Source organism: Schistocerca piceifrons, chromosome 5, assembly GCF_021461385.2.
Source record: "Schistocerca piceifrons isolate TAMUIC-IGC-003096 chromosome 5, iqSchPice1.1, whole genome shotgun sequence".
NCBI lineage: Eukaryota > Metazoa > Arthropoda > Insecta > Orthoptera > Acrididae > Schistocerca > Schistocerca piceifrons.
This window is the reverse complement of record NC_060142.1, coordinates 677,849,518-677,870,934: the sequence shown is the minus strand read 5'-3', so window position 1 is coordinate 677,870,934 and position 21,417 is coordinate 677,849,518. Positions and strand designations below refer to the sequence as shown.

Sequence of the window (21,417 nt, the reverse complement as noted above, 5' to 3'; positions counted from 1 at the left end):
CGAATCCTGCCTCGGGCATGGATGTTTGTGATGTCCTTAGGTTAGTTAGGTTTAACTAATTCTAAGTTCTAGGGGACTAATGACCTCAGCAGTTGAGTCCCATAGTGCTCAGAGCCATTTGAACCATTTTTTTATACCTCTACGCTTTCCTGAGAAAAAGCGGCCTTAATACTCAGATAGGCAGACAACAAAGTGATCCTATAAGGGTCTCGTTTCTGCCGATTGAGGTACGGAACTTAAAACAAAAAATGGAGGCAGTTGTTCTGCACCCACTCAATGTTGTGAATCGTCAAAAAGTCAGATTTTGCGTGCGGTGGAAATGGTGACATGCCAAAGGAGTGTAGTCTTGCACAAACACCAGAAGAAGAAAGCAACGTCTGTAGTAGCTAACAGGCAAATCAGTTGTGTTATTGTCAGAGTTAAGACGTGGTGTATCACAGTCACTACTGAAAGGCTTGCCACATCCACGGTGTGGGCGTTCTCTGGTCTTCTCGCGTCTAATGCTGCCCGCGGAGAGTCCAATTAATCAATCTAGCGCCCGCGGCCGACCTATGAGTCAGTGGCCTTCACAATAGTCTAATTCACCAGCGGCGCAGTGCTCGGGTTATAAGTATACTGTCGCCAAATTACTGACAAGTTCGCCGCTGCTGTAATCCACCTTCATGCAGAAATGGTTCTTTCTGCTACTAGCGCTGTAAGGACAAAACGGAAAGTCGTTAGATGCAGTCGTATTTTTACTACAAATGCGATCGCATTAGGTTAGGCATAACGTCAACTTCCACGAATCTTAACTGAAAGACTCAGACAACTCTAATAAATCATTTTTATTGATCCCCATATTACCTGCTTAATAAGGTGGCTTTATTTAAATTAAACAGCCATGGACGATTTATACATACGGAATTTCAGAAGAACCAGTGGTATTGCCTGGCAGCACAGGCCAAAATGCTATTTAAGTAAAAGTCTTCAAAATACGTGGGCGCTTTGAAGGCACAGACGAACAGTGACACATACACACACTTTCTATGAACTGAAATAAACGTACGTTGATTGTTAGTGGATAACGAGTCTCAAAGACATTTAATGATTCTGTCTACAGTGAAAAATTATATTTGTTGTTATTATTTTTTCTCCTTTTTATGTTGAGTCTCTGTGTGAATGAAATTCGTCACAGCTGGCAAAGTCTTTGGATTTATTCGTTCCCTATTCACAGTCTCCCCCCCCCCCCCCCCCCCCATGAACCATGGACCTTGCCGTTGGTGGGGAGGCTTGCGTGCCTCAGCGATACAGATAGCAGTACCGTAGGTACAACCACAACGGAGGGATATCTGTTGAGAGGCCAGACAAACGTGTGGTTCCTGAAGAGGGGCAGCAGCCTTTTCAGTAGTTGCAGGGGCAACAGTCTGGATGATTGACTGATCTGGCCTTGTAACAATAACCAAAACGGCCTTGCTGTGCTGGTACTGCGAACGGCTGAAAGCAAGGGGAAACTACGGCCGTAATTTTTCCCGAGGGCATGCAGCTTTACTGTATGATTAAATGATGATGGCGTCCTCTTGGGTAAAATATTATGGAGGTAAATAGTCCCCCATTCGGATCTCGGGGCGGGGACTACTCAAGAGGATGTCGTTATCAGGAGAATGAAAACTGGCGTTCTACGGATCGGAGAGTGGAATGTCAGATCCATTAATCGGGCAGGTAGGTTAGAAAATTTAAAAAGGGAAATGGATAGGTTAAAGTTAGATATAGTGGGGATTAGTGAAGTTCGGTGGCAGGAGGAACAAGACTTCTGGTCAGGTGACTACAGGGTTATAAACACAAAATCAAATAGGGGTAATGCAGGAGTAGGTTTAATAATGAATAGGAAAATATGAATGCAGGTAAGCTACTACAAACAGCATAGTGAACGCATTATTGTGGCCAAGATAGATACGAAGCCCACACCTATTACAGTAGTACAAGTTTATATGCCAACTAGCTCTGCAGATGACGAAGAAATTGAAAAAATGTATGATGAAATAAAAGAAATTATTCAGATAGTGAAGGGAGACGAAAATTTAATAGTCACGGGTGGCTGGAATTCGAGTGTAGGAAAACGGAGAGAAGGAAACGTAGTAGGTGAATATGGATTGGGGGGAAGAAATGAAAGAGGAAGCCGCCTTGTAGAATTTTGCACAGAGCATAACTTAATCATAGCTAACACTTGGTTTAAGAATCATGAAAGAAGGTTGTATACATGGAAGAACCCTGGAGATACTAAAAGGTATCAGATAGATTATATAATGGTAAGACAGAGATTTAGGAACCAGGTTTTAAATTGTAAGACATTTCCAGGGGCAGATGTGGACTCTGACCACAATCTATTGGTTATGACCTGTAGATTAAAACTGAAGAAACTGCAAAAAGGTGGGAATTTAAGGAGATGGGACCTGGATAAACTGACTAAACGAGAAGTTGTACAGAGTTTCAGGGAGATCACAAGGGAACAATTGACAGGAATGGGGGAAAGAAATACAGTAGAAGAAGAATGGGTAGCTTTGAGGGATGAAGTAGTGAAGGCAGCAGAGGATCTAGTAGGTAAAAAGACGAGGGCTAGTAGAAATCCTTGGGTAGCAGAAGAAATATTGAATTTAATTGATGAAAGGAGAAAATATAAAAATGCAGTAAATGAAGCAGGCAAAAAGGAATACAAACGTCTCAAAAATGAGATTGACAGGAAGTGCAAAATGGCTAAGTAGGGATGGCTAGAGCACAAATGTAAGGATGTAGAGGCTTATCTCACTAGGGGTAAGATAGATACTGCCTACAGGAAAATTAAAGAGACCTTTGGAGATAAGAGAACCACTTTCATGAACATCAAGAGCTCAGATGGAAACCCAGTTCTAAGCAAAGAAGGGAAAGCAGAAAGGTGGAAGGAGTATATAGAGGGTCTATACAAGGGCGATGTACTTGAGGACAATATTATGGAAATGGAAGAGGATGTAGATGAAGATGAAATGGGAGATACGATACTGCGTGAAGAGTTTGACAGAGCACTGAAATACCTGAGTCGAAACAAGGCCCCCGGAGTAGACAACATTCCATTGGAACTACTGACGACCTTCGGAGAGCCAGTCCTGACTAAACTCTACCATCTGGTGAGCAAGATGTACGAGACAGGCGAAATACCCTCAGACTTTAAGAAGAATATAATAATTCCAATCCCAAAGAAAGGAGGTGTTGACAGATGTGAAAATTACCGAACAATCAGTTTAATAAGTCACAGCTGCAAAATACTAACGCGAATTATTTACAGACGAATGGAAAAACTAGTAGAAGCCGACCTCGGGGAAGATCAGTCTGTAGTAAAGGACTTTTGCTATTTGGGGAGCAAAATAACTGATGATGTCGAATTAGAGAGGATATAAAATGTAGACTGGCAATGGCAAGGAAAGCGTTTCTGAAGAAGAGAAATTTGTTAACATCGAGTATAGATTTAAGTGTCAGGAAGTCGTTTCTGAAAGTATTTGTATGGAGTGTAGCCATGTATGGAAGTGAAACATGGACGATAAATAGTTTGGACAAGAAGAGAATAGAAGCTTTCGAAATGTGGTGCTACAGAAGAATGCTGAAGATTAGATGGGTAGATCACATAACTAATGAGGAAGTATTGAATAGGATTGGGGAGGAGAGGAGTTTGTGGCACAACTTGACCAGAAGATGGGATCGGTTGGTAGGACATGTTCTGAGGCATCAAGGGATCACCAATTTAGTATTGGAGGGCAGCGTGGAGGGTAAAAATCGTAGAGGGGGACCATGAGATGAATACACTATGCAGATTCAGAAGGATGTAGGTTGCAGTAGGTACTGGGAGATGAAGCAGCTCGCACAGGATAGAGTAGCATGGAGAGCTGCGTCAAACCAGTCTCAGGACTGTGAAGACCACAACAGCAACGTACACAGTCTTTGCCTTTCCCGGCACGTGTAATATAAAGAACCCGCATTCGGCTGGACGGAGGTTCAAATCCTTCCCTGGCGCACAAAATCCAGCTGTAGTTTCCTGGGGTTTCTCTGAATCCCTAAAGCAAATGCGATAGAGGATGACACGACGCTCGGCTAGCATCACACCGCCCTCTAGGTGTGACCACGGAGTTTGTGCCGAAATTGTCGGACGATGCTACCCTATGCTTCTTGTTTGTCATGGACTAACTGGGAGGAAACAGTTGCCCTCTTATTCTACAGTCGTTAAATCAGCGTGTTTTTTTTAATTTTTCGGACGGATGAACTCGTCAGTAGTTGTCCCGACTCACTTAAAGTTGCGCAGAGAGAGAGAAACACGTCCGTTACCGTCAATCGGCGATACACTCGTTTGTCTGCCTTCATCTGAAATGCGTAGGAAAGGAAGTGGTATTCTGCTGGGTGCTAGGATATGCGGCAATTTTGGATCAGAACTCGCACACAGTAGGCAGCAGGATCTTCCGAATGGCAAAATCTTTTGTTGCCACCCACCTGCCTTGGGAGAAATGATAATAATAAAATAAGAGAAATCAGAGCTCGAACGGAAAGAGTTAGGTGTTCCCTTATCCTCTACCATTCGAGAGTGGAATGGTAGAGAAGTAGTATGAAAATGGTTCGATGAACCCTCTGCCAGGCACTTAAGTGTGAATTGCAGAGTAACCATGTCGATGTACGGTGGCAGAGTGTTTCTAATTCCAGAATTTGAAGGCTCACTTTTACTGGGACTTCTGAAATCGCCATTTTCATCGTGGCAGTATCGCCGTTTTGGCATTGACGTTGCGTACCGTAATTCAGTAGCAAAGCGTCGATGGGATTTTCTTCAAGTAGCTTTCAGATACATCCGATGCAGGGTCCATCTAAAAGAGCCAAGAAGAGGCCATTCATTGGTACGTTCGATCACACATCGCTCTCCGCGCATCACGTCACGAAAGAGGCCTTGACGGATGTGTAAGAAGTGGCCGAAACAGTCCGTGTAGGCTGAAACTTCCTGACAGATTAAAACCGTATGCCGGACTGGGGCTCGAACCTGAGATGTTTGCCTTTCACGGACAAGTGCCCTATAGATTGCTACCCAAGCAAGAGTCACGAACCAGTCTCATAGCTTTACTTTCTGCAGTACCTCATCTGTTACCATCCAAACTTCACTTTCGACAGCCGGCCGCGGTAGCCGTGCGGTTCTGGCGCTGCAGTCCGGAAACGCGGGACTGCTACGGTCGCAGGTTCGAATCCTGCCTCGAGCATGGGTATGTGTGATGTCCTTAGGTTAGTTAGGTTTATGTAGTTCTAAGTTCTAGGGGACTCATGACCTAAGATGTAGAGTCCCATAGTGCTCAGAGCCATTTGAACCATTTTTTTCACTTTCGACAGAAGGCAAAGATCCAGGTACAAGTTGCGGTCCAGCACAACGTTTTAATTTGGCAGAAAGCTCCAACCTTCAACATTTTACAGTTGTCAACCGAATGACTTATTACACATTATAGTGTTCGTGACAGAACGGAACAATGCGCTACGATTGAAGGGGCCACGTAGCAAAGAACAACTGTATCTGTATTAAGTCTAAGGAACAGAATAGAATTAGACAGCTTCCTTGATACGTCAGTCCACACTACTTGGCTCACGCGAAAGTTAATCACTTACGTTACGCAGGGATGTTCATATACAGCCGGCCGGAGTGGCCGTGCGGTTCTGGGCGCTAGAATTTGGGGCCGAGCGACCGCTACGGTCGCAGGTTCGAATCCTGCCTCGGGCATGGATGTGTGTGATGTCCTTAGGTTAGTTAGGTTTAATTAGTTCTAAGTTCTAGGTGACTGATGACCTCAGAAGTTAAGTCGCATAGTGCTCAGAACCATGCGAACCATTTGTTCTTACACAAATAAAGTCCGTTGGGCTGTGGTGTATTGTAACGACGCGTATGGCTCAATGATTTTTGTTTGAAATATGACCATGCGCAGACTTCGTCACCTACGTCGTTTACAAAACACTTCAAAAAATTATTTAAATTCTTTTAAAGTTCTCTATAAAAGATTCTTGAATGAAACTGTGATTGAAAAACACCTTGAGTCGTTTGTGCAAAAATTACGTCACTAAGTCCAACTGGTTTGCGCAAACTTTTGAAATGTAGATGTCGTTTCTTTCTTCTTGGAAATTATATTTTTGCACGTTATCTTATTTTTCCCATATTAAAATCAGACTGTAGAACCTTTAAGATTAAAAAAATCGAAATGAAACTCTTCTGAAAATTAATATCTTGGAAAAATTCAGTAATAATTCTTCCTCAATATAACTCTTCATAAATAATTCTCGAACACGTATTTAAGCTTTAGAGCATACACTGTTTTGTCGTCTTCGTATATGCTACATACAGATGTGAACATCAGACTCGACAAAACAGAACCGAACAAAATACAACATTTACAACATGAGCTAAACATTCTGTGACGTCATTACAATGGAAAATTACAAATTTTTATTTCTTTGAATGTTGGAGGTTCGACGCAACAACCCGGTCACAGGATCTTCTGCTGCTCTTTGACCGTTGACCCGCGACGTCTAGTGGCCAGCAATTTTCTTTCTGATTCCAGCAGTGAAGATGCTGTTTCCGCGAGTTGCGCTGCTCTCTCCATACATGAAACATACAAAACAAAAATACAAAACTTTAAGTATTTTACAAACATAACAAAATATTACAAATACATAAACAAAACGCTAAATTTACCAGCAAACTGAGCTGATCCTTGTGGATGGGTGAGGCTTTAATTTCGCGTCTCATTACAGTGGTCAGCCGAGAGCAGTAGTCTGCGCGAGGACAGACTGAAGACAGTCCAGGGAAGCACCCAGCTGAAAGGCAGCGACGTGGTAGGTCGAGGTTAGGCGAGACGAGGTCCAGCGAGGTGATAGCTCTCTGGAAGCTGTAATGAAACCCTATCATTGGACTGGCGATATGAACTCCAATTGATGAGCTTTTAGGCACAGTCAGCGTGAGCCTGTAGTATTTACTGGGTGCAGAGCAGACGGGCGGATGCATGTGACTTGCAGAGATAGAGCTGGAGATAGAGCTGCAGTGACAGCTCTGTTTGTGGCCGTGATTATGCGTCTGTTGCGAGGTTGGCGCCGCACAGTACAGTGGTGGCTGCTGGAAGTTCAACTGTTAACAACTCGGCGTTTGTCTGTTGATGTGGGCAGTGCTTGTCTTATCTCTAGAAGGTGTCTTTCAAAAAAAATGGTTGGTTGGTTGTTTTTGGGGAAGGAGACCAGACAGCGAGGTCATCGGTCTCATCGGATTAGGGAAGGACGGGGAAGGAAGTCGGCCGTGCCCTTTGAAAGGAACCATCCCGGCATTTGCCTGGAGCGATTTAGGGAAATCACGGAAAACCTAAATCAAGATGGCCGGACGCGGGATTGAACCGTTGTCCTCCCGAATGCGAGTCCAGTGTCTAACCACTGCGCCACCTCTCTCGGTGAAGGTGTCTTTACTGGGCTGGAGTTGGGGCGAGGATCAATTTGGATTCCGCAGAAATGTTGGAACACGTGAGGCAATACTGACACTATGACTTATCTTAGAAAATGGATTAAAGAAAGGCAAACCTACATTTCTAGCATTTGTAGACTTAAAAAAAGCTTTTGACAATGTTGACTGGAATACTCTCTTTCAAATACTAAAGGTAGCAGGTGTAAAATACAGGGAGCGAAAGGCTATTTACAATTTGTACAGAAACCAGATGGCAGTTATAAGAGTCGAGGGGCATAAAAGGGAAGCAGTGGTTGGGAAAGGAGTGAGACAGGGTTGTAGCCTGTCCCCGATGTTATTCAATCTGTTATTGAGCAAGCAGTAAAGGAAACAAAAGAAAAATTCGGAGTAGGTATTAAAGTCCATGGAGAAGAAATAAAAATGTTGAAGTTCGCCGATGACATTGTAATTCTGTAAGAGACAGCAAAGGACTTGGAAGAGCAGTTGAACGGAATGGACAGTGTCTTGAAAGGAGGATATAAGATGAACATCAACAAAAGCAAAACGAGGATAATGGAATGTAGTCGAATTAAGTCGGGTGATGCTGAGGGAATCAGATTAGGAAATGAGACACTTAAAGTAGTAAAGGAGTTTTGCTATTTGGGGAGCAAAATAGCTGATGGTGTTCGAAGTAGAGAGGATATAAAATGTAGACTGGCAATGGCAAGGAAAGCGTTTCTGAAGAAGAGAAATTTGTTAACATCGAGTATAGTTTTAAGTGTCAGGAAGTCGTTTCTCAAAGTATTTGTATGGAGTGTAGCCATGTATGGAAGTGAAACATGGACGATAAATAGTTTGGACAAGAAGAGAATAGAAGCTTTCGAAATGTGGTGCTACAGAAGAATGCTGAAGATTAGATGGGTAGATCACATAACTAATGAGGAGGTATGGAATACAATTGGGGAGAAGAGGAGCTTGTGGCACAACTTGACCAGAAGAAGGGACCGGTTGGTAGGACATGTTCTGAGGCATCAAGGGATAACAAATTTAGCATTGGAGGGCAGCGTGGAGGGTAAAAATCGTAGAGGGAGACCAAGAGATCAATACACTAAGCAGATTCAGAAGGATGTAGGTTGCAGTAAGTAATGGGAGATGAAGAAGCTTGCACAGGATAGAGTAGCATGGAGAGCTGCATCAAACCAGTCTCAGGACTGAAGACAACAACAACAACAGTGATACGTGACTTTTATGGTTGGTGTCTGTGTTGCAGGCAATAACGAGGGGACACAGCATTCCTCCCCCCTTCTCCTCCCTCCCATGGGATAGATGGCGTAACTATCTCGAAGAAGATGTTGTGTTCGAAGGGAGAAGGTGACCTGGACTTGGGGAGATAGTCCCTGGGACGGGTGAGAAATGATGGCGCAGGCCTAGACCCAGGGAGCACTGGCTGAAGCAGTTGGCTCTGATGCAGCCACTACAGATGAGTTTGGCTTGGAGGAAAACTGGTGGGAGCGACCGTGAAAAGAGAGATATGCAGTGTCGTCGTCTGGGAAGATTGTCCTAGCCGCAGCACTCATCCACATCTACTCTGCAAATTACATTTAAGTGCCTGGCAGAGGGTTCATCGAACCACCTTCACAATTCTCTTTTATTCCAATCTCGTATAGCGCGCGGAAAGAATTAACACTTATATCTTTCCATACGAGTTGTGATTTCCCGTATTTTATCTTGGTGATCGTTCCTCCCTATGTAGGTCGGTGTCAACAAAATATTTTCGCATTCGGAGGAGAAAGTTGGTGACTGGAATTTCGTGAGAAGATTCCGTCGCAACGAAAAACGCCTTTCTTTTAATGATGTCCAGCCCAACTCCTGTATCATTTCTGTGACACTCTCTCCCATGTTTCGCGATAGTACAAAACGTGCTGCCTTTCTTTGAACTTTTTCGATGTACTCCGTCAGTCCTATCTGGTAAGGATCCCACACTGCGCAGCAGTATTCTAAAAGAGGATGGACAAGCGTAGTGTAGGCAGTCTCTTTAGTAGACACTCGGCAATGGAGATGCGATGTCGTCGTCGTGGTAAGTCGATAGGGCTGCTGTGAGCAGCGTCAGAGACCAGGACCTGGTGTGACCAAGGCTTTGCGTCGAAATTTCCAGGAGTGCCCAACTGGAGGCCGAGGAACTTCCAGCTGGTGACCTAAGAGGGTTGTGCAGATGAGATTCGGCTATAGCCCTGCTTGGCACAAGAGGGCCATGTTCGTGCATATCAACATTAACCATGAAACTTCCTGGCAGATTAAAACTGTGTGCCCGACCGAGACTCGAACTCGGGACCTTTGCCTTTCGCGGACAAGTGCTCTACCAACTGAGCTACCGAAGCACGCGAAAGGCAAAGGTCCCGAGTTCGAGTCTCGGTCGGGCACACAGTTTTAATCTGCCAGGAAGTTTCGTATGAGCGCACACTCCGCTGCAGAGTGAAAATCTCATTCTGGAAACATTAACCATGCTATCGCTTCTTTCAGAAGAAGAGAAAAGTAACTGATGCTTACGTAAGATTATCACATTATTCGTCTCAACGAAGCGCCCTGACCGCGGTATGCAGAAGAAGTGCAGTTGTGAACCCATTGAAAGAGGATAACACCTTGCTCTGGTCTTGGCCAGCGGCTCCACGCTTTCCCTCTCAGCCTGCGTGAGCTCCGCTCCTGCCTCTTCCGACATATGCGCGCCACTGCCTGTTCATGGCCGCGGGCAGCTGCTTCAGTGAACAAAGAACTTTGGCTTTAATTATTGACTAAACCTCTCGGGAAACAAAAGAATGCAAAATGAATTTTTTTTTGCAAATTCTCTTTACTTTTGGCAGGCGACGTTTCAGCGAATATCGAAATTTCACCCGAGTTTTTAGATATGTGTCTTCCTGTTGATCAGAGCAACAGGCAGGTATACAGGGCTATTACAAATGATTGAAGCGATTTCATAAATTCACTGTAGCTCCATTCATTGACATATGGTCACGTCACACTACAGATACGTAGAAAAACTCATAAAGTTTTGTTCGGCTGAAGCCGCACTTCAGGTTTCTGCCGCCAGAGCGCTCGAGAACGCAGTGAGACAAAATGGCGACAGGAGCCGAGAAAGCGTATGACGTGCTTGAAATGCACCCACATCAGTCAGTCATAATAGTGCAACGACACTTCAGGACGAAGTTCAACAAAGATCCACCAACTGCTAACTCCATTCGGAGATGGTATGCGCAGTTTAAAGCTTCTGGATGCCTCTGTAAGGGGAAATCAACGGGTCGGCCTGCAGTGAGCGAAGAAACGGTTGAACGCGTGCGGGCAAGTTTCACGCGTAGCCCGCGGAAGTCGACGAATAAAGCAAGCAGGGAGCTAAACGTACCACAGCCGACGGTTTGGAAAATCTTACGGAAAAGGCTAAAGCAGAAGCCTTACCGTTTACAATTGCTACAAGCCTTGACACCCTATGACAAAGTCAAACGCTTTCGGCGCGGTTGCAACAGCTCATGGAAGAGGATGCGTTCAGTGCGAAACTTGTTTCCAGTGATGGAGCAACATTTTTTCTTAATGGTGAAGTGAACAGACACAATGTGCGAATCTGGGCGGTAGAGAATCCTCACGCATTCGTGCAGCAAATTCGCAATTCACCAAAAGTTAACGTGTTTTGTGCAATCTCACGGTTTAAAGTTTACGGCCCCTTTTTCTTCCGCGAAAAAAACGTTACAGGACACTTGTATCTGGACATGCTGGAAAATTGGCTCATGCCACAACTGGAGACCGACAGCGCCGACTTCGTCTTTCAACAGGATGGTGCTCCACCGCACTTCCATCATGATGTTCGGCATTGCTTAAACAGGAGATTGGAAAACCGATGGATCGGTCGTGGTGGAGATAGTGATCAGCAATTCATGTCATGACCTCCACGCTCTCCCGACTTAACCCCATGCGATTTCTTTCTGTGGGGTTATGTGAAAGATTCAGTGTTTAAACCTCCTCTACCAAGAAACGTGCCAGAACTGCGAGCTCGCATCAACGATGCTTTCGAACTCATTGATGGGGACATGCTGCGGCGAGTGTGGCAGGAACTTGATTATCGGCTTGATGTCTGCCGAATCACTAAAGGGGCACATATCGAACATTTGTGAATGCCTAAAAAAACTTTTTGAGTTTTTGTATGTGTGTGCAAAGCATTGTGAAAGTATCTCAAATAATAAAGTTATTGTACAGCTGTGAAATCGCTTCAATCATTTGTAATAACCCTGTACTTGTAGGGTGATCCGCACAGCCGTATAGGCCACGGTCGCCGGCAGTGCCGGCAGCTCGGCCCTCGGCCGTCGCTGTGTGTAGCCTCGCCACGTGTAGCTTGCTTCATGGTGCCTACTGCAATGCTAACCGTATACGTGCTTCTCGTGTTGCAGGTTCAAGTCCCTGGCCGACAAGCTGGGCGCCGAGCTGTGGGAGGTGGGCAGCTACGTGTCGCGCCGCCAGGAGATCCAGGATGTGAGTAGAACTCTAATGTATGATCCTGCTACTGGCAAGTTTTGTAAGAGTCAGCAGTATTTGCACCTCAGCCGATATTTACAATAGTCACAAAGAGACTGTTCCCAAAATACTTACATCCACGCCTGTATTCCGTAAACAACTTCAAAAAATGGCTCTGAGCACTATGGGACTCAACTGCTGAGGTCATTAGTCCCCTAGAACTTAGAACTAGTTAAACCTAACTAACCTAAGGACATCACAAATATCCATGCCCGAGGCAGGATTCGAACCTGCGACCGTAGCGGTCTTGCGGTTCCAGACTGCAGCGCCTTTAACCGCACGGCCACTTCGGCCGGCTCGTAAACTACTTCGCAGTGTGTGGCGGAGGGTACTTTTTGTACAACTGTCACTTACCCCTTTCCTGATTTGCGGGAAGAAAGATTTTTGGTAACCTCCGTGCGAGCTCGGATCTCTCTGATTTTACCCCCAAGGTCTTTTCGGGAGATAAACGTAGGGGGAACCAATATATTCGTTGACAAATTTTTTGTACATTGCTGCACGTTCAGAGGCCGTGAATAGTTAAAATTGAAAGAGAAACAGCCCTCGGTCACTATGTTTTTAACAAACACTACTAGGAGTGTCTTCTTCAGAATTTAAAACAAAGAATGATCTATATTCTATAACATGGTCACAGAATAATGACTAAAAATGTATGATAGGGTACAAGTATGGAATCATCGTAAAAGATTGACAGTACTTATATGTCATTTATAAAATAATAAATATGCCAAAAGGGCATTAGTCACAAAGCTATTTAAGATAAAGAAAACTGTGATGGCGAGCCACCAAGGGCTGCTCGTTACTTGCGTGGTGCAGGTTGCAAAACGGACTGAAGTGCCCGCGTTAACAAATACGGCCAGGTGAACATGGCACTGCAACGAGCGCGCCATCTAGTAGCTGTACATACAATTAGGCTACTTCACATTGAAATATAGGCAGAAATGATTATAAGTAAACAGTAACTGGTACATAATGGGTAGCAATGTTTGTTTGATAGTAGCATACAACATAACATTTTGTCTACATCAAAGCTTATAACAGTAAGATAAAACATGAAAACATCATTATGAAAATGTAGATAGGACTGAGTGACAACTTGTAGAAAGCAATATTGACGTGAAATGCAGCTAAGAAACATTTTATAATTGAAAAACATAGGACTACATTAGAAGGAAAAGAACATTTCGGCAACCTGCAGAAGGAGACCCGAAGTCAGATATCGAGTAACGGCTTTATACCGCTGAAAAAATTTTTGTTACGTAGCTGTAGCTGTTCGTTAAGGATGAGGCTATCATTTCGAGCAAAATGCTTGAAAATCTCTAATTCTTCTCGAATATCTAGTCTACGCCCTTTCTTTTCGGTGTGCAAAATGTTGCTATCGCAGATGGCTTTAGGTGAATGACCTGTAATGAGAAGATGGTCGGCAAAATACGAATTTTGGGGGGTAGTGCCATTTTTTTCTTAGCAAGTGTCCTTTATATCTGGAAGTGAAAGCACGTCCTGTTTGTCCTATATAGTAAGAGGAGCAAGTATCGCAGACAATTTTCTAGACACCAGAATTTTCTAAAGGGGAACGCATAGAATCTAAATTATGATTGAAGATTTTTTTTTCAAATTGTTATTAGTAGAGAAAGCAACGTTGCAATCGTATTTCTTTCGAAGAATGCGTTGGATCTGATAAGAGATAGGCCTCACGAAAGGAATAGAGAAAATCTCTTATCAGATCCAACGCATTCTTCGAAGGAAATACGATTGCAACGTTGCTTTTTCTACTAATAACAATTTGAAAAGAAAACTTCAGTCATTCATAATCTAATCAATGATATATGTTATGGATCTCAATGGACTACACTTAGAGCATTCTCCCGATAAGTCTGCCTGGTGCCTCCCTTGCCTGCGATTAGTTTTTTTTGTGGTGATTACACTTGAAATCATTCTGTACGCATGCTCTTAGCTCCTGTAATCATGCGATATTGTAATGTGTCTTTCTGCCTGTTTATGCGCAACACGTTACCTTCAGGGTCGGTTGACAAACCCTGTCCAAGCCTTAATCCTCTGCAGGTCTTCCTGCTTTACGCTACAGTTTCCTGGCGTTACGACTTGGCTGTATATAATAGCGTCATCTGCGAAAAGCCTCATTGAACTCTTGGCGTTATCCGCTGTATGAAGTGAAAAGTAGTGGTCAAGACAAAAGTTTTCCATCTGAAGATTTCCCACCCTTGAGAATGACATCCTATGTTATGTTTGTTAAGAACAACTCAATTCAGCACTACAGCTGGCATGATATTCCGTTCATCCGTATTTCTTTTAGGCGGCAGTGTGGAAATCAAGGAAGACATCGACCTGAGCACCGGTATCTACTGCTTTCCCAGTCTGGTGGACAAATAGAGCGAGCTGGGTTTCACACGAGCGTTGTTTTCAGTACTCACGTTAATTCCTGCAGAGGAAATACCACAATAGGCGAGCGTGAAACATGTTCTTAAATTCTCAAGCTGATTGACGTGAGAGACGTAAGAGTGAAATTTAAGCGGATGCTTTCTTCCTCAAACGTGTCGCTACTTCAGCTTGCTCCTACGGATCGTACGAACAGTAGTCACACAGTTGTAGACACATTTGCAACGAAATCCCCAAACAGAGCAATTCATACTTCTCAAATACACTCCTGGAAATGGAAAAAAGAACACATTGACACCGGTGTGTCAGACCCACCATACTTGCTCCGGACACTGCGAGAGGGCTGTACAAGCAATGATCACACGCACGGCACAGCGGACACACCAGGAACCGCGGCGTTGGCCGTCGAATGGCGCTAGCTGCGCAGCATTTGTGCACCGCCGCCGTCAGTGTCAGCCAGTTTGCCGTGGCATACGGAGCTCCATCGCAGTCTTTAACACTGGTAGCATGCCGCGACAGCGTGGACGTGAACCGTATGTGCAGTTGACGGACTTTGAGAGCGGGCGTATAGTGGGCATGCGGGAGGCCGGGTGGACGTACCGCCGAATTGCTCAACACGTGGGGCGTGAGGTCTCCACAGTACATCGATGTTGTCGCCAGTGGTCGGCGGAAGGAGCACGTGCCCGTCGACCTGGGACCGGACCGCAGCGACGCACGGATGCACGCCAAGACCGTAGGATCCTACGCGTGACATGTCTGCCCATGATACACGCCTGGAAATTGAAATAAGAACACCGTGAATTCATTGTCCCAGGAAGGGGAAACTTTATTGACACATTCCTGGGGTCAGATACATCACATGATCACACTGACAGAACCACAGGCACATAGACACAGGCAACAGAGCATGCACAATGTCGGCACTAGTACAGTGTATATCCCACCTTTCGCAGCAATGCAGGCTGCTATTCTCCCATGGAGACGACCGTAGAGATGCTGGATGTAGTCCTGTGGAACGGCTTGCCATGCCATTTCCACCTGGCGCCTCAGTTGGACCAGCGTTCGTGCTGGACGTGCAGACCGCGTGAGACGACGCTTCATCCTATGGTCTTGGCGTGCATCCGTGCGTCGATGCGGTCCGGTCCCAGGTCGACGGGCACGTGCACCTTCCGCCGACCACTGGCGACAACATCGATGTACTGTGGAGACCTCACGCCCCACGTGTTGAGCAATTCGGCGGTACGTCCACCCGGCCTCCCGCATGCCCACTATACGCCCTCGCTCGAAGTCCGTCAACTGCACATACGGTTCACGTCCACGCTGTCGCGACATGCTACCAGTGTTAAAGACTGCGATGGAGCTCCGTATGCCACGGCAAACTGGCTGACACTGACGGCGGCGGTGCACAAATGCTGCGCAGCTAGCGCCATTCGACGGCCAACACCGCGGTTCCTGGTGTGTCCGCTGTGCCGTGCGTGTGATCATTGCTTGTACAGCCCTCTCGCAGTGTCCGGAGCAAGTATGGTGGGTCTGACACACCGATGTCAATGTGTTCTTTTTTCCATTTCCAGGAGTGTATAATTTTCATGACGTACTCTCTAGAATGTGGCAGAAAGAAACCGCAACTGGCCGCGTACTGAGACTTCAAACGCATTAATTTATCTGAACTCGCACCCGATGCCCAAAAAAAAAAAAAAAAAAAAAAAAAAAAAAAAAAAAAAAAAAAAAAGCTTGGTGGACGTCTACGGCTTTCTCGTACATAACGAAAAGCTTCACGGGTTTAGTAATAAACTTACTCAATTATGTGACAAATATACCCCATTAAAGAGCGGAAGGGTAAAAAGGAGACCTGCATGTTGGCTAACTGGAGAACTAAAACCGCTCATGAATCTCAGAGACGCTGCACATCGGGCATACAAACAGTGCCCCATCCCTGAGAATCATATTACTTGCAACCAGAAGTGGAACAGTCAGTCACGCTGTGAGAAACCCAAAACTCTGGCACACCCATACGTTAACCCACAACAGAAATAGACCAGCTGTCCTTTGTGGAGAAACCTGCGTGGTCTCGGTATAGGCAAATGCAGCTGATACCATTTACCCAGCCAATGAGCTGAACTGGTACTTCACATTAGCCACAACGTCAACTGCACCACAAACGATAGAGACTCGTTGGTTACTTCATGGGGCTAAACGACTGTTGCCACGAAAATTTGTCTAAAGCATGTCACTTGCGACACTGTCAAAAAAAAAAACCATTATGTGTACCAGATCAGCATCTACTGAACACGATGGCATTACAGTACAAATGATGGAATTTGTTATTGATCCACTATAACAGTTATCTTCAACGACTCCTTAACCACAAGTGTTTTCCCTGAGACCTGGAAACAGAGACTAGTTAGGCCATTACCTGAAAAGACACTACCACAGAACCTCTGATTACCGACCTATTTGCATTCCTCCTGCATTGCCCAGGTCCTTAAAATATTTAGTCCACGACCTAACTACAAACAACCTACTAGCCAAATAACAGCGAGGCTTCTGTAAACATCACAGCACAACATGTGCCTTAAAAAAGGTAACAGAGGATCTGAAGCTTGCATGGCTGTAGAATAGGTGACTGTCACGTGCTTCTTACACTTCAGCAAGGTCTTTAACACCTTCAACCTCGACATTTTGCTTGTCAGGCTTAGCAGCCTAAATTTGCAGTGCAGTGCAATGGTTTAGCTCGTACCCGAAGTCTCGCCAGCAATCCATCATGTCCAGCAGCGTATAGTCAGAATGGAGGTAGGTAATATTAAGTATTTCCCAGGATTCGGTATTAGGTCCTATACTGTTTTCATTCTACGTTAATGATCAGTCTCAGTCTTGTCCTACTGCAAATACCACATGTACGATGATAACCTCCAGTTTGATCTAAGTGCAAAATCCATAAATCTGAAGACAGCTTTCGAGAATCTCAGTACGACCTGTGTACGTTATCAAAATGGGCGCAGGATATAGGGTTAAAGCCCAAACCATCCAAAACCCAAGCGGCATCGGTTGGTCATTCTAGGCTCATTAGCCCGAAATATCGGGAATCCCTACCATGAAACTTCCTGGCAGATTAAAACTGTGTGCCCGACCGAGACTCGAACTCGGGACCTTTGCCTTTCGCGGGCAAGTGCTCTACCATCGCGAAAGGCAAAGGTCCCGAGTTCGAGTCTCGGTCGGGCACACAGTTTTAATCTGCCGGGAAGTTTCATATCAGCGCACACTCCGCTGCAGAGTGAAAATCTCATTCTGGAAAATCCCTACCATGTTTAACCTCAAATGGGACAAATATCAACTTGTCCCCTTCAGCAAAGAGTCTAGGGGGAATAATATATCAAAGTCTAAATTGGAATGAGCACGTAACTGTAATGTGCAAGAAGGCATCAGCATCTCTCCATGTCCTACAAATACATAAAAAGCTCTTCCCTCTTGACCTTAAAACGAAACTTGTACAAACACTTCCAGTTATTGATTACAGCGATTGAAGGCCTTCTTCAGGAAAGCTTACAGCGTCTGTAACTTGTTATGAATACCTGTGTTCGTTATTTCTTTGATGTTCAACTCCTTGATCACATTTCACCATCGTATGCACAGCTATCGTGGCTGTGTGTAGACAGGTGCAGATAAATCCATACCCTCTGTCTCCGCAGATAAATCCATACCCTATGTCTCCTCTACTGTCCTATCAATGAACACTGTCCCTCAAATCTCCCGTCGACTTTAACGGTCTTGTCTTAACAACATGGCAGAAGCATTCGTCTCCGTCAGAGCAAAATCCTTTCTGTCTCACTCCAATGTTCAACCACTTTCCCGAAGTCCTTCTCAGTAGCAGGAACCCGACTCTGGAATAACTTCCTGCATTATATTAGAGAACTACGAGGGTTGCACGTAAAGTAATGCACCGCATTGTTTTCTTCAACAATTGTTTCCTGAACATAATGAAAATTACACACACACACGAAAGAATGGTGTTTTATCTACACACCCTATTTTTCATGTAATCTCCATCCTGTTCTATGGATTTCCTACAGCGCGAAACAAATGCGTATATGCCCTATCGGTACCAATCCTTGTCCCGGTGGCGGAGCCATTGCTTCACTTTGTGAATCACCTCCTCATAGTCCTCAAAATGCTTTCCATAAATTGCATACTTTAATGGCCCAAACGAGTGGAAGTTCGACGGGTCTATGCCAGGGCTGTAGGGTGTATGGATGTAACAGTGTCCAAGCATGTTTTACGATGTGTTCACCAGTCCTCAGACTTGTGTGGGGCCGAGCGTTATCATGTTGCAGCAAAACATATCCTGGGTTCCTGTGGCGCCGAAGTCGCCAGAAGCGCGTCTTGAGTTTTGTTAATGTGTTTACATATGCTCATGAATTAAAGGTATCGCAGCTTGGCATCACATCAATGAGCATCACACCATCACAGTCCCAGCAGTTGCTTTGAATTTCTTCTTCTGTGGGGAGTGGGAATGGCGCCATTCCATCGACCGTCGTTTTGTCTCGGGCTCAAAATGGTGAACCCAGGTTTCATCACTTGTCACAATCCGGGACAAGAAGGCCTCCCTCTCAGCTTCGAAACGTTGCAACAAATCAAAACAATTTTATTTTTTTTTCTGTGTTTCTGATCCACCGTTAGACATCGCGGTCCCATCTTGCACACACTTTTGAATGTCCGAGAGTGTGAATAATTGCATCCACACTTCCTTGGCTGATTGACAGAAGCAGCGCCAACTGCCGGGACATAATGCGTCTGTCCACGCAAATGACAACATCAGCTCGCTGCAACACGTCAGGTGTGACAGCCGTGGATGTTCTCCCCGACCGCTGCAAATCGTGGAGCTCCGAACGAACCGCCTTCTGATGACCTCACCCTCCGTGCCCAATTATATCGACAGCAGAAGCTCCAAAGACTTTGCTCAAGATTTTGTGAATGTTCCCCACAGCTTCTTTCTCTGCAGTGAGAAATTCAATGACAGCACATTGCTCGTAACGTACATCACCTACAGACGCCATTTTCAAACTGTCCTGCAACTACGCTATCTGTCGTAAGTGACGGAAACTTGGCGCGCCCTCTCAGGAGACTTAAGATAATACACACGTAACGTTTCGCATCCATAGCAATGTTTTCGGTTGAGGGGAAAAAAATGCGGTGGGTTGTTTTTTGGGCAACCCTCGTAAATTACATCTTCAGCTTCAGAAGACAGATTACGAAGTATCTGCTAAAGCTACAATAAGATTACTGTTTTTCCTGTATGCACTCGTTACCCTTGTACATCACTCTTTCCAACCTGATCCTCCTGATTTCCCAATTTTCTTAGCCGACTTAGCATACTTAAATTTCCTTTTCCCAGAACTCGCTTTATCAGAAATGGTTCCAATGTCTCTAAGTACTATGGGACTTAACATCTGAGGTTCAAAAATGTTCATATGAATGTGAAATCTTATGGGACTTAATTGCTAAGGTCATCAGTCCCTAAGCTTACACACTACTTAACCTAAATTATCCTAAGGTCAAACACACACCCATGCCCGAGGGAGGACTCGAACCTCCGCCGGGACCTAACTTCGGAGGTCATCAGTATCCTAGACTTAGAACTAATTAAACCTAACTAACCTAAGGACATCACACACATCCATGCCCGAGGCAGGATCCGAACCTGCGACCGTAGCAGCAGCGCGGTTCCGGACTGAAGCGCCTAGAACCGCTCGGCTACAGAGGCCGGCTTCGCTATATCAGAAAACATCTATTGTGTAGACCTATAATTTCTTCTTATATCTGCCACTATCATCACTGTTATTAATGTCACCTATTATCATCATCATCAGAATGAGATTTTCACTCTGCAGCGGAGTGTGCGCTGATGTGAAACTTCCTGGCAGATTAAAACTGTGTGCCGGACCGAGACTCGAACTCGGGACCTTTGCCTTTCGCGGGCAAGTGCTCTACCAACTGAGCTACCCAAGCACGACGCACGCCCCGTCCTCACAGCTTTACTTCTCCCAGTACCTCGTCTCCTACCTTCCAAACTTTACAGAAGCTCTCCTGCGAACCTTGCAGAACTAGCACTCCTGAAAGAAAGGATATTGCGGAGACATGGCTTAGCCAAAGCCTCACTCTGCATTGGAGTGTGCGCAGGAAGTTTCACATCAGCGCACACTCCGCTGCAGAGTGAAAATCTCATTCTGGAAACATCCCCCAGGCTGTGGCTAAGCCATGTCTCGGCAGTATCCTTTCTTTCAGGAGTGCTAGTTCTGCAAGGTTCGCAGGAGAGCTTCTGTAAAGTTTTGAAAGTAGGAGACGAGGTACTGGGAGAAGTAAAGCTGCGAGGACGGGGCGTGAGTCGTGCTTGGGTAGCTCAGTTGGTAGAGCACTTGCCCGCGAAAGTCAAAGTTCCCGAGTTCGAGTCTTGGTCCGGCACACTGTTTTAATCTGTCAGGAAGTTTCATCATCATCATCACTATTAGTGGCTGCAGCTGCTATAGTACGAGTAATGCCAGTGTTAACTTTGTTAGTTCATAGTCAATATAATTTACTCACATTGTCACTATAGACTCACAAGTCATTTTAGTACTACTTCTCATATTAAAATTGTTATTTCTTAGGTACGTATGATGTTACAGGTACTGTTTGTGTGAAACCCTGGTCTGATGTAAGAGAGGGTTTGTTGGACCTAATCAGATCAGGTTAAATAAATAAATTTGAAAAGTAAGCCTATAGTTTTGTCCGTCTGTTCGAAGACCTTTTTGAAAATGCGCTTTCTTCCAATCAGTACGACCGCTTCGCCCCTGCAACAGCTTACGTGCACTACTGCTAGACGAGGAGCGCGCTCTTTCGCGCACTATATTTAGAATCATACTGGTATCCCGTCACATTCAGTGACTTTCCTCTGTTGAACTATTTCAGTGTTTCTCTATCCCGTCGTCACTTAATTCAGTATATGTCTTTTTGACATTCATCTGGCCGTTTAAAGAAGGAACCACAGTATG

The 21,417-nt window shown here is 45.0% G+C and overlaps 1 protein-coding gene across 3 annotated transcripts in view; it reads left to right on the top strand.

Annotated features, from left to right (window-relative positions):
* LOC124798185 (voltage-dependent calcium channel subunit alpha-2/delta-3) overlaps positions 1–21,417 on the top strand; it is a 792,806-nt gene that overhangs the window by 177,602 nt on the left and 593,787 nt on the right. For all 3 annotated transcript variants that reach the window (XM_047261474.1, XM_047261473.1, XM_047261472.1), the window contains exon 2: positions 11,875–11,956. In XM_047261474.1, coding sequence (XP_047117430.1) covers positions 11,875–11,956 — 82 coding nt within the window. The remainder of the gene's footprint in view (positions 1–11,874; positions 11,957–21,417) is intronic.